Below are 13,561 nucleotides of genomic sequence, written 5' to 3'. Positions count from 1 at the left end.
GCGGGGTTTTATATGGGAGGCCCGTGCACAGCTCTGACGGCGGGGAGGCCGCGAGGCCCCTGCCAGGCGCGCCCGCCTGGCGGCTCCCACTTTGATTCAGAGGTTTGCAGCCATCCGCGTGGTAATTCCAGCCCTGGTTAAATGTCATTTTTAATAACGCCATCTCTGGCGTGTGAACGTCGGCGCCCACGGCAGGAAGGGAGGCCAGGGGTGGGGAGACCCGCGGCCAGGAAGGACCGACAAGGGGACAGGAGGAGGGGGCAGAAGACAGGCTAGGAGAAGTGGCCGTCTCCTTGGGGACAGTGCATGCCCACCCTAGGGGCACCCCTGGAGGGGAGCCCGTGGGAGGTGTGGTGGGCAACAGAGTGAGGGTGGCGGAGGGGCGGAGTGGGCAGGGAGCCAGGAGGGGACTTTTCAGTGGCCACGGTCGCAGAGACCCCAGTTCTGCAGGTAGGGGGGAGTAAGGACAATGACCCCTTTCCCCCTAACTCCTTGGGCCTCTGAAGGCGGGTACCAAGGGGTGAGACTGCTGTGGGTGGCAGAGAAGAGCTGTCCTCCCCTCACCCCACAGGGTGGCTTCCTGCAGCCAGGTCTGGGGGAGGGTTCAGCCTCCGAGCAGCTCCCTCCCTCTCCTGGGCTCCAGCCCTTCCCTCTGGAAGCTTCCTGAGCCTCGCCAACCTTTGCACCCTGCGGCAGCCTCGCCAGCCCTGTGGGAAGATGGAGGTGAAGGAGCACAGCAGCTCTGGGGAAGCCTTCGGCAGGGTATAAAAATCACTGGGGGCCCCGTTAAATGTGGAGGTCCAGGCCCTGGAGCCAGATTCTGATGTCGTGAGCTGGGACACAGACTTCAACCAGCTCCCTGGGTGATTCCAAGGCAGCCATTCGTGGACGCTCATAAAATATGGCCAGAAACACACGGCCCAATCCTCTCGTTTTGCACACGGGGCACTGGGCTCAACCCAACAACGAGGCGTGCCCCGGGTTGGAGGGTCGGGCAAGGCCAAGTGGGAGCCCCGATTTCCCGAGCCCTAGTTGAGGGCCCCTGACTGCATCTCAAGGCTCAGAAGCACCTGCTCAGCTCTGGCTTGGAGGGTCCCTCTGTGGACACTTCCTGGCCTCCAGGTCCTTAAGCACCCTGCCCTTTTCAGGCCTCGATCCAGGACCTTCTCGGGAGGGCGCCACCTCTGTCCAGCAACGGCCTCTGGGCGCCCTCCAAGCCTGCCCAGCGACCCTCCAGACTGGGGCTTCCGGCTGCCCATCCCACACGTAGAAAAGCAGAACCGATCACAAAGAGACCAAAAATAATATCTTCCAGAGCCTGCTTCATTTTTAGGACACAATAAAAGATATCATTACCCGTAAAGGGCCTCACGCAGACCATGTCCTGTCATCACGGTGGTCCCCAGGAGCCAGGCTGGCAACAAACAGCTTCCCAGATGTGGAAGGGACCCGGGCTCAGTGCTTTGTCACTCCCAGGACAGCCTGAGCGTCCAGGCTGCTGGGCTGGGCCACAGGGGGCTGTGCCTGGCACCGCTGGGCACACAGTCTCTTTCTGGGCAGCTGGGGGTCAGCTCTGCCCTGCCAGGCCAACGAGCATGGTGCAACCTGCTTCTGTCGCACGTCACCTCCCCTACTGCTGGATGCTGGGGGACACCCTGTCTCAGCGCCTCTGCTGGGTGTGGGAGCCTGGCGAGACCCCCAACCTCCCTCCGTCGAAACAGGAAGCTCTGTAGCTCCCCACTACAGCACATCGCAAGAGGCACTTGACCCCTGGCCCGCGCACAGCAAATCCATCTGCTCATCCACTAGCTGCCTGCGGCCACCCTGGCCACCAAGAGCCTGGGAGGGATCATCCAGGCAGGACTGGAGCCTCGGGATGGGGTGTGTGTGGTGTGTGTGTGCATGTGCGGCGTGGGGTGTGAGCGGGTGTGTGTGTCGTTTCTGGGAGTTGGGGACATGTGGTTCCCAAATGCCAGCTTTTGACAGGGTTCTCACCGACCTACCACAAAGCAGGGTTAGAGAGTGTCTTAAGCTAACGTGAGTCGGGCCTGAAAACCCCTTTCCTCTGAGATGACAGTTCTGGAAGCTTCCTGGACAGTTGCTACAAGTGGCTCCTGTTGGCAAAACTTACAAACCACCCACTGTGTGCACAGAGGGAGCTCCTGGCAGGAGCCACCCACGCTGGGGGCAGAGGAGGTGCCATGACTGAGGAAGGAAGGGAGGGAGGAGGGATGAGCAGGGAGCTGGGGGCTGTCCCATCTCTGCTCCACAGGGACCCTCCTGGGCACTCCAAGTCCAGACAGGTGTACGGAGAGTGAGGGGTGGGGACTCTTGCCTCACTCCATCACCTTCAACCCCCGCAAAGCTGGGCAGCCCCCACCCCACCAGCCCCAGACCGGGCTGCAGAGGACCTGGAGAAGCCCCTCCCCCAGCTACTGCACGGCCCCCTGAACACAGCCCGCACCTGCCTGGGGGTGCACACTGGGTCACATTGCCTCAGAACTCCCGGGGCTCCCGGGTGGCTTTGGATGGTGGCGGCCAGCACGGCGGGGAGCAGGAGGCTGGGGCCGCACAGTGGGCACTCTGCTGGCCATGCGCCCGGGGGAGGCCACACCATGGCCACGCCCCTCCCCCTCACTCCCCAGGGTAGTGCACAGTCACCCCTCCTGTGGGGTGTGTTCAGGGACACACGGCCCCCCAAGCAACCCCCAGGTCTGCTTCCACCCACGGTTGGCCACTGTCCTTTCAGGCTTGGGTCACCATGAAGACATGCCAAGTTCTGCCCGGTCCAACCTGACCTCCCAGCCCTGCCCAGGACCAGCCACCCCAACCCCAGGTCTCTGCTGCTCAGAAGCCCCTGATGCGTACACACAATGTCCATCCCAAAACCCCAGTCGGCGCCGGCCCTCAAGGCCCAGCCCACCTCCCTACCCCTCTCGGAAGTTTCCCCACAGCCAGGGGCAGCTCCTCCTTCACCCTCCCCAGCCAGACACGGAGCTGTGCAGGAGACGAGGCCCAGCCTTCCCTCCCCAGCTGTGAGAGCTTGGGCAGGGTACTTAGCCTCTCTGGGCCTCAAAAAAATAGGGATGATAGTCACCAGCCGGGCCTGATCTGCAGGGTCACTGCGGGCATCTCAAGCAGCTGTCACTTTATTGAGCACCTACAGTGCTGGGTACCCCATACACTCAGGGCTCCCCCATAAAGGATGCCCCTTGTTCCCGTTTCACAGATGGCAACACTGAACTTTGGGATTCTTTTTAGGCCTCAAGGGTGTGGGCAAGCAGTGTTCCAGAGGTACCTTCCAGAATCTTCTGGGGGAAACAGCTCTAGACTGTTGAGTGCCCACCTGAAAGGAAGGCCTTGCGGGATGCTGGGGGTCTGAGGTCCCTGTGCCAGGCCCCAAGCCCCACTCCAGGTCTGCTGCACAGAGGGGCAGGACCCTCCTGAAACGGCAGGTGTCCTCCCGCGGACAGGCACGGAGAGGCCCACTACTGCCCCAGCCACTGGCTGCCACCAAAGGTCCTCCTCTCCCCACTCCCGGGCCTGTGCCGAGACGCCCTCATCTGCTTGAGGGTCCAGGCACCAGGTCCAGGCTCTGAGACACCACAAGCCCAGGGGACGGGCCACAGAGTGGCTTTCTTTAGTTTATTTCTACGCGGGCTGAGAACGGAACCCAGGGCCTCCTCAGGCCAGGCCAGCGCTCCACCACTGGGCTACGACCTCAGCCACCACAGAGTGGTCTTCTAGGCCGGGTGGAGACGTGACCAATCAGGAAGGGACTCATGAACACCTGTGTGCCATCTCCCATGTCCAGGTGGGACCCGGAGAAGGCCACATGTAGAGCCGGCATCACAAGCCAGGACCGGTCCTCAGGCGCCCCATGGCTCAGCCAGCTCTGGCTGAGCAGCATGACTCGGTTTCCCAGCAGGAACGAGAGAGGAGGAGGCTGGGGAGGAGAGGAGGCCGGGGGAGAGGACTCTCCTAGAAGACCTGCTTCCAGAGAACGCTTCGTGTCCCCTCAGCCCACTCCCGGCGGATGCAGAGCAACCCAGAGTCCACCGAGAGAACCGAACTACGGTCCCTTCGAACTACAGAGAGGGCTGGGCCTGGGGCTGGGCCTGGGGCTGGGGCTGGGGCTGGGGCTGGCGGTGAGCACTTGCCCCGCATGTGTGAGGCACTGGGTTGGATTCTCAGCACCGCATAAAAAAAGATGAAATAAAGGTCTATCAGCTAGTGATAATTAAAAAAAAAAACTGCAGAGAGTGTCCACAGGACCCGGCCAGCCCACTTCCGGAAACACCCCAGAGAATGGAAAGCTGGGGTGTGTGGCTGTTTGCACACTTCGCAGCAGCACTGCTTACAACAGGTGGCGAGACCCAAGTGCCACTGGGGGGGATGAGCCAAAGCCACGCCCACACGGCGCAGGACCCCAGGGCTGCGACCTACTCCAGGGTGAACCTCTCAGAAGTCACACCAAGGGAGGTGCCAAGCACTAGGGACAAACACTGTTTGATCCCACTTATTGGAGCCCCCCAGAGTGGCCTGATTGATAGACAGAAAGTAGAGCGGCCCAGGGACCCGGGGCGGGGAGGCAGAGGTTACCTGCTGGGTGGGAGGTGGGGACCGCTGCATGGCAGTGTGAACATCCCTGACGCCAAGGATCTGTGCCCCGCTAATGGTTAACCTGGTAAAGCCTGGGCTCGACATATTTTATCACCACTAAAAAAGTTGAAAGCGAGTCTGCCTGTCTCCCAGATTCAGTGGTGTCTCAGGCCCTCCCTTGGCCCTGCCGGCCCATGGCTAGCCACCACATCACCCTGTTGGATTTGGTGGCCCACCCCAGGGCCACGCTCGCCCTGGCCACCCCAGGCTCAGACTGCAAGCAGCGCAGCAGCATCCTGGATGTCTGAAAAGTGGCCCCGCGGGGGATCTGCCAGGTCCCTCCTGCAGCAGGCCAGGGCCTCATGGCCAGGGTCTCAGCTCTGCCGCCTCCAGGGCCTTTGTTGATTTTCCCAGTGTGTCCCGTCCTGGTTTCCGCCCTGCCCACAGGAGGGAATGCTTCAGAGAAACTCTGGTGATGAGCGTGGGTTCTTTTGTTGTAAGTCACTGCTAAGGCGGCGAACGAGGGTTTATTTTCCTAACGTGCTTGGCATAGCTCAGCGCCCGCACAGCCCTCAGCGTTTGATTTGGGAGGAACCCGAGACCCTGGTTTGTTCTGAGTCACGGGTGAAGCCACAGCCTCCCCGGCCAGCCCGAGGCAGAGACGGGTCTCGGGAAGTCATTGGCAGCAAGGAGAGGTACTGCTGGTGGCTTGAGGAAACAAAAGATTTTTAAAAACTTTTCAGAATTTCGAGCCTGCTAACTCAGCAGGTTGAAAACCTACCAGATTTTCAGCCCCTTCGTCTCCCTACTAAGCCCAACTGTTCTAGGAGGAACTGTGGCTTCTTTCTTGGCCAGTCCTTCTCTCTGGACCTGGAGAGAGCCCAGAAGCCACAGGAAAACACACTTCCCAGCAGGTAGGAGGCCTCAGGGGGTGCCAGGATGGGCCAGTGTCAGCCACAGCCCACTGTGCTGCCCCGGGGTCTGGAGTCCCAGCACCCGCAGCCCTGGATGCCCACTTTCACAGGGTCCAGGGGTGCATGCTGTGCTCACCAGGAGAAAGGTCCCCCGCCTTTGGATCCCTCGGGTCGTGGGAATCCCTGACAGATGGCAGTGGGAAGAGGCACATGACCAGGGATGAACAGACCTGGACTCACCGCTGCCACCTCACAGTCCCAGGGCAGATCTGGGTGTGGCTCCTGAGGCAGAGGCCAGCTGGTGAGCAACTCCTTGAGCCTGGCCCAGACTGTCCCAACTGACCCCACAGGGACCCAGCATGTCCTCTGCCCCTCAGGACACCCCCAGTGTGCAGGAAGCCCCTCCTCAGGAGGCCTCATAGGCTCCTGGGGAAGGTGGTCAGGCCCCAGGGGGCTGCTGGGGACTCCCACCATGGACCCAGCTGCCCAGCAGCTCAGAGGTCCCCTCCAGGTGCTCACATCCCCAGACGACAGCAGCCACCTGGATTCCCAGGAGAATTCCCCAGGGAGACCTTGGGGGCCCCACCTGGGAAAGGCCCGGCCTCCTGCCCAGACCCTCCCGCCATCCCTCCTCTCCTTCCTTCTCTCCCACCAATGCCCTGGGGCTGTCATGGCCTTCCCCACCTTCCCATCAGGAGTCTAAACCCCAACCCTAGAAGGTAGAGGGAACAGCCAGGCCTGTGCCTGGGGGCGGGCAGACACCCTGTGGGCAGCCAGCGGCCCCTCCTCACCAGGCTGGCAGGGGCAGGGTGCCCTTGGAAGGTGCTCTGTGGAAGGCAGCAGGATGCTGTCCTAAGGACACACGTGCTCCCAGATGGGGTTTCAGACTAGGCTGCCGTCACCTCCACTGTCCCTGTCCCCCTCTTGTGGGAGAACCAGGCTCCTCACCAGCCTGGGCATTCCGGGAACCAAGAGGCTGGTGTAGGAACTGGGATGCCAGAGGTGGGCGGGAAGGTAGGGGACCCCAGCCCGGCTCACCCCGCAGACCCTGTGGGGGACTAGAACAAAGCCAGGTGGCCCAGAGCCCCCAGCAGGCCAGCCCACCCCCAGAGCTAGGGCAGGGCGGGATGGGTGAGCTTGGGCGATCTGTCTTGCCCTCTGCCTTGCCTCCAGGAAACTGTCCTGCTGGGACCTCTGCTGCTTTATCCCCATCTCCTGCTCTCCCCGCCCCCACCCCTTCTTACCAAGGACTGGGACTCTGTGATCCTGTGTGACTTTTTGAAAAAAGCCACTTGGGTGGATTGTTTGTTTTTAAAGCCCCTTCCTGATGGCCTTTAACCTCTGCAGGGGAAGAGAGGCCCGGCTGGCTCTTTAGGGCTGAGCCCTTCCACCCAGGACGCGATGCTGGGCACACTGCAGGGTGGGGGCACACAGGCGTCAACACCCAAGAACCCTCTGCGGCAGTAGTTGGCGGGCATGGGGGACAGTGGAAACCCAGCTGCCCAACCCCGAGGCTCTGCCCCTCCAAGGCCTCGTCTTCCAGCTGTAACAAGGCACCGACTGAATCGCACCCACTTCCCAGGCGGCGCGGGCTGCCTCCAGGGCCGGGCGCCAGGGCAGCCCCTTCCCCGAAGTCGCACACCCACGACTTTAGGCGGCTCCGGCCGAAGGTCCCTTGCCCTAGTCCAGAGTTCCAGTCCTCGGCAGCCCGCCCCGGCTGCGGCGTGTCCCGCGCCCCAGGGTCGCAGCGCCGCCTCCCTCCAGCGCCGCACTCCGCCCGGGCCGGTCCCGCGGTCCCCACGCCCTCGGCGGCCCCGGCCCGCGCCACTCACCGTCCTGCGGCGCCGCCTCGCTGCCGCTGCTGCCCCCGGACGGCTCCCGCGCCGCGCCCTCCCGCGCCTCGGCCCTGGCCGCGGGCCTCGCCGCCAGCCGCCCGGCCGCCACCTCCTCCAGGTCCAGGAGGTGGCTCACCGTGAAGTTCTTGCGCGCCTGGGCGCAGTCGCCGGGCCCCAGCGCGGGCGGCGGCGGCCCCGGGCCCAGCGCCGGCTTGTCCAGCGCGAAGGCGGCGGCGGCCGCGCTGTCCATGCCGCGGGCGGCCCGGGGCGCGGGGCCCCGGCGGAGACGCGCGCGGGTGGAGCGGGGCCCGGTCCGCCCGCTCTGCCGTCCCGCCGCCGCCTCCCCGGCCGCGCTGACGTACGTCGGGGCACGGACCGTCCGCCCTCCCCTCGCCGCCGGCCGCTCGCGCCCAAGTCGCCGGACGGGCTGCGCCGGCCACACGCCCCTCTTGAGGCAGACCTCGCCCCTTCCTCCCTCCCCTCGCCCCACCCGGCCGCCGGGAGGGTCCGTCGCTGAGCCGCTGGAGGCGGGGCCCGGAGCCCCGAGCGCCGCCCCCACCCCACCCCCCACTACGTCTGGGGAGCCGCGAGCTCCCGCGCGGGGTCGCTTCTTGGGGGTCAGAGAGGAGAGACTGGCCCCCCCCTTCCAAGCTCCTCCGCAGGTGCAGGGGGCGACTCTGAGACGGGTGACAGGGAAGATGTCCCCATTCCCAGCTCCACCCTCACTGCCCCCAGTGCTGCCCCGCCCGACGGAAACAATCCGAGGTCCACTTGGACCACCTTGTTCGCTCCGCCCAGCCCCGAGATTCCCTCCCCTAGAAAGCTGGGATGTTGGCTGTGCCCACTGCTCCTGTTTCCCACCGGATGATACCCCAAGGAAAGCCGAGCGAGGAGCAAAGCGGTTCCCTTCAGAATTCCTAGTGTACACACAGGGTATGGGCAGCCAGAGAGCCAGACTGACAGATGGGTGACAGGGAGAGAGGGCTCGACTTGGGTCTCAGCTCTTGTTTTTGTTTTCTAAGGAGAACCCAGAAAAGACCCGCGGAGGGAGCAGAGGGAGACTCTGAGCTCTCTGGCTGACACTGGTCCTACCCCAGGACTGCTGCTCACTGTCCTGTCCCTCAGTCCTTATCCCCAGAAAAAAATAACCCTCCAAGAGCCTTCCGGAATGTCCTCTCTGGGCTCCCCGCAGAAAACAGGCCCCGCACCCACATCCCCAGACCCCCGCAGCCTGGTTCTGTAGCATATGAATCACCCCCAGGATGAGGCTGAGTGGCCAGCCGTGGAGGTGCAGGCCAGGGTAGGCTGTGGGTCTGGAGATGGTGGGGCTCTTGGTCCTTGGAAATCTGCCCCAAGCAGTGCCCAGTGAGAAGGCTGGCAAGGAGGTGGCCACCTGCCTTCTCCCAGGGCACTGGCAGGGGCCAGCCTGCCCCGGGGGTTCCCAGCACTACCCAGTGTGTGTGGCTGGACCACTTTCTGAGAGACTGAGTCCCGTAGAGCCCTGAATAATGTTTGGAGGGGAGGCCTGGCTGGAGCACCCAGAAAGCCCACAGAATGGGGGTCTCATCCCAGGACAGTACAGGGCCCCCAAGTGGGGCTTCCCCAGGGTCAGAACAGTTTTGTGTCAGAGACCAGATTCCCGCCCAGTGTACTAGGCATGGTGTACTGCTGTGTGCCTTTAAATGGGACACCAGCCCTCTCTGAGCCCAGCTCCTGCCCTGCAGATCACATTAGAAACCTATGGGCACAGCTGGGCGCCATGGCACACACCTGTAATCCCAGCAGTTCGGGAGGCTGAGGCAGGAGGATGCGAGTTCAAAGCCAGCCTCAGCAAAAGCAAAGAGCTAAGCAACTCAGGGAGACCCTGTCTCTAAATAAAATACAAATTAGGGCTGGGATGTGGCTCAGTGGTCGAGTGACCCTGGGCTCAATCCCTGGTACCCGAGAAAGCAAAACAAAACAAAGAAAACCTTTGGGCATTGTGGGGATGCTGCTGCAGGTGAAATTCTGGGCTCATGGCCTAGAACATGGGGGAGCAACCCGCATCAGCCAGGGGTGCCGGAAGGGCCTGAGACACCATCTTGGTCCCATTTCCTTGCGTGACAGATGGGAAACTGAGGCAGCAAAGGCAAAGGCTGCTTCTAGAGCAGGAAGAAGCACCTTCCCTGAGTCGGCTCCATCGTGGGTGAAGTCGGGGTGCAAAAAGAGCCAGGCCAATGGTGCTGAGGCTGAGCCGTCACTACCTTGGAGGGCAGAGTGGTACAGGATGGCAGGGGGGAAAGGCTGCAGCTGTAGTCACAAAGCTCAGCCCTTGAGCAAGAGTTTCAGCCCCTGATTCAGCCTGGAAGTATATCTAAGGCAATGTCATTTAAACAGGGAGGTGAGGACTCAGGGACACAGGGCCTAAGGGATAGGCCTAAAAAATAACTAATTTCTGTAGTGGTTTGGATGCAGCTAAGATGCTCACCCAGAGCCAGGGATGGAGGCCAACAGGAGCCCAGTTTGGTTACTGATCCTGGCACCGCTCTGGGCAGCAGGGATGGGGAAATAGAAGGGGGGCCAAGAGGGATCCTTCTCTGGTTAGCTGCTGCTCCCTGGAGGCTGGGTCCTGGGTCTCATCTTGAAAGAAAATGCTGACTTGCCTTCATCTCAAAAGCTTATGTGTTAAAAAAAAATTGTTGTTACAGAAGTAATATCGCTGAGATGTTAAAAAGTATAAGTAAACTTAGGAAAACAAAAATACTAGTATCTCACTCCCAAAGATTCTTAACACACAGCAGACATTCAAGACATTTTAAAAAGTTGGTGTGCTGCGCGGGTGGTGCACACCTGTAATCCCAGTAGCTCCAGAGGCTGAGACAGGAGGATCAGGAATTCAAAGCCAGCCTCAGCAATGGGGAGGTGCTAAGCAACTCAGTGAGACCCTGTCTCTAAATAAAATACAAAATAGGGCTGGGGATGTGGCTCAGTGGTCGAGTGCCCCTGAGTTCAATCCCCGGTACCAGGAAAAAAAAAAAGTTGGTATAATGAAAGAAATTAGAAATAATCATCCTATTTATTCAATATTGAATTGGAGGCCTAGAAAAAGCAATAAGACAAGAAAAAGGAATGACCTAAAATAATTTTTATTTAATCTCTCTCTAATTAGAGAGATGGAGAAACACAGTATATGTCATAAAAGTAGAAGTACATCATACCAACCATTTTGTAACCTGCTTTCTGTATCTTTAAATAATCTTGTTCACCATTATTTTTAGTGAAAGCCTAGGAATACATTATTCCCTATTGTTATGCATCAACAGTTGTTTTCTTAAGAATAAATACCTAGAAATAGACTATGTGGATGTGACAGACAAGGGATGACCTTCCAAAGATGTTGACATCAGAATCTCTAGACCCTGGAAGTGGGTCAAAGCAGATGAATTAAGGTTGTGATTAGTTGACCCTGAAATAAAGAGGTTATTCTGGATTATCCAGCTGGACCCAATGCCTTTTTTTTTGCACCAGAGATTGAACCCAGGGTGCTTTACCATTGAGCCACATCTCTAGCTCTTTTTATTTTTTATTTAGAGCCAGTTCTCACTGAGTTGTTAGGGCCTCACTAAGTTCCTGAGGCTGGCTTCGAACTCACCATCCTCCTGCCACAGCTTCCTGAGGTTCTGCAATTACAGATGTGCACCACCTCGCCTGGCCCAATGTTATCTTAAAAGCCAACAATCAAGGCAGGCATCCCCTAGGAACTGGGGAAACAGGAAAAAGCATTCTCCTCTGCCTCCTGCAGAAGGCCCTACCCAGAGCCTCCTCTGGCACCCCGATTTCACCCCGGACCTCTCGCGTCCAGAACTGTAAGGTAATACATGTGCATTGTCGGAAGGCAGAGGCGTGCAGCCCAGCACTCGCCTACCATGCATGAGGCCCGAGGTTTGTGTGACAAGATGTTACAGCAACAAGTAGAAAATCCGCACACCAGGTCAAAGATTCTGCAAGAAAGTTTAAGACTTTGGGCTCTTTTTCCATATTGCCTCCAAAAAGGTTGCACCGGTGTCCATTCCTGGGGGCTTCTGGGGTTCCTCGCTGGCATGAGCTGCTGTGATCCTTCCCCTTGAACTTCACGGGGCATTTCTGTGCTCCAGTCTGCGTGTCCTGGATCAGTGCTGAAGGCGTCTTCGGCATGGAATGGCCACTTGCTTTTCTTATTGGTGAGGTGTCCGTTCACAGGCTAACCTGGGACAGTTCTGTTTCTGTCCTGCACTGAGCTCTATCAGCGTCTTCTGTAGCCCTCGCACCTCCGAGTGATCATCAGTCAGTCACTCAGGGCCCGGGCCCCCGTCACAGACAGACAGATGGAGACAAGGACAAGATGGATTTCCAGGGGCTGGGGATGTGGCTCAAGCGGTAGCGCGCTCGCCTGGCATGCGTGCGGCCCGGGTTCGATCCTCAGCACCACATACCAACAAAGATGTTGTGTCCGCCGAACACTAAGAAATAAAATGTTAAAAAAAAAAAAAAAAAAAAGATGGATTCCCGCAGCCCCGGCTCACCTGACCCCACACGAGGGGCTGTCTGGGGCGAGGACGGCACACAAAGGTCCTGGTGAGACCGTGGTCACTGCTGCGCAGTGATCGGGGGGATCATAAGCACCACAGGCAGATGTAACTCAGACGTGACCAGGCGTGACCGTGACAGATCCCAGCATTCTGTAAATATTGTGTCAGGCTGGGATCACAGCGGGCTCCCTGGTCACCCCAGGCCCCCGCCAGCCCTGTGGGAAGCAGAGCAGAGCCCGCCCGATGGGCAGGATCTCTGGCCCTGTCGGCTCTCTGCCTGGATCTTTCCAAGCCTGGGTCTCCCCACGAGGAGGGACCACCGCAGGACTCTACCGTCAGCCCTCCAGATCCACGGGCTCCGAGTCCCTGGATCCTACCTGGGATGGACAATATTTAAAGGAAAAGTGGGCTGGCGGTGCAGAGATGACGGAGTTTGGTGACAGGGCTTTCAGGAAGGCTTGGATTCAACCCCCCCCCCCCCCCCCCGTGCTGGGGAAAAAAATTGTATCTGCACCAAACAGGGTCAGAGTTTTCTTGTCACTTTTCCCTAAGCAGCTATTTGCCTAGCACTCACACTTACCCATTGTCTCACAGCCTCCCCAACTCTCACACAAGGAAGGGAAACTGAGGCTCAGACAGGTCACGCTTTGGGTTCCCGTAAGTTTTGTCAGGCTCCTAACCATCACATCAAGTTGTTAGGACTAGGAAGTCTCCTCTTGAAGAATTATGCTTTAAAAATAAGATCCAAATAACAGGACACGTTGCATCTCCCTTTTTGCCTTGGCTACCAGGAAACCCAAAGCCAATGTGAGGACATGGTCACAGAAACTCTGTTCAGATGGCAGGTCAATGCACTAGCTTCCCTTTCTCCTTCTCCCGAATGGATCTTTGTTTTCCTGTTTTTGTTTTAGATCTTTTGTACGATGACATTAACCTCTCTGAGTTTCAATTTTCTTCTCTGTAAGTTGGAGGAAATAATAGCACCTGCCTCTCGGGGGCATTGAGAGAATCAAGCAAAATGGTCCAAGCAAATAAAAATCCTAACACAAGACTAGTTGTGGGTCACTCCAGCTGTGAGAAGAGGCTTTGACCAAGCCAAGGCCCCAGAGAGACCTTCCCCAGGGCTAGGCCTGTTGGAGGGCAAGCTGCCCCATGGACTTCCTGCATGACTCTGGGCTACTCACGTCCCTCTGTGTGTCCCTGGAGCCTCACAGAGGAGAAGCAGGCACATAGTGAGCGCCATTCATGGTTCTTCTGTGAGCCAGTGGCCGGCAGGATGGCTAGTGGTCAGAATCCCCACTGCCCAAGTGGCAGGAAACGTCTGGCCCGCTTGGTGGGCCATGCCCACCGCAGGGTAGCACAGAGGTAAGTCTGGGCTTCTGAGACCCCAGCCAGCTGGGACAGTCTTGCCCCTGGGTCTGGGGTCAAAGGACAAGCTGCTGTTGAGTGCCTCTTTGGTGCAGGGGTCGGGGGGGTGAAGCTTGGCACCCAGGTGAGTTCCTAGACCCCGGGCAGCCTCCTCCCTGCAGGCTTCCCAGGGAGACCGGCCAGTGGGAAAGGACCCCGGGTGAGTCACCCACGGTGATTTATTGAGCACATACTGCCCACTGGGGCCTCCCTGGTGGGTCAGGCCTCGAAGCCCGGCAGGGGAACTGAACTCCGT

At 59.4% G+C, this 13,561-nt stretch overlaps 1 protein-coding gene across 1 annotated transcript in view; it reads right to left on the bottom strand.

Annotated features, from left to right (window-relative positions):
• The window catches only part of Prrx2 (paired related homeobox 2), a 35,411-nt gene extending 27,810 nt beyond the window's left edge, over window positions 1–7,601 (bottom strand). The window contains exon 1 of the mRNA XM_026386520.2: window positions 7,349–7,601. Coding sequence (XP_026242305.1) covers window positions 7,349–7,601 — 253 coding nt within the window. The remainder of the gene's footprint in view (window positions 1–7,348) is intronic.
• Between the last annotated feature and the right edge of the window lie 5,960 nt (window positions 7,602–13,561).

The sequence above is a fragment of the Urocitellus parryii genome, chromosome 4, assembly GCF_045843805.1.
Source record: "Urocitellus parryii isolate mUroPar1 chromosome 4, mUroPar1.hap1, whole genome shotgun sequence".
Classification (NCBI taxonomy): Eukaryota; Metazoa; Chordata; class Mammalia; order Rodentia; family Sciuridae; genus Urocitellus; species Urocitellus parryii.
Note: the sequence above shows the minus strand (reverse complement) of the source record. Positions and strands in the feature narration are given on the sequence as shown.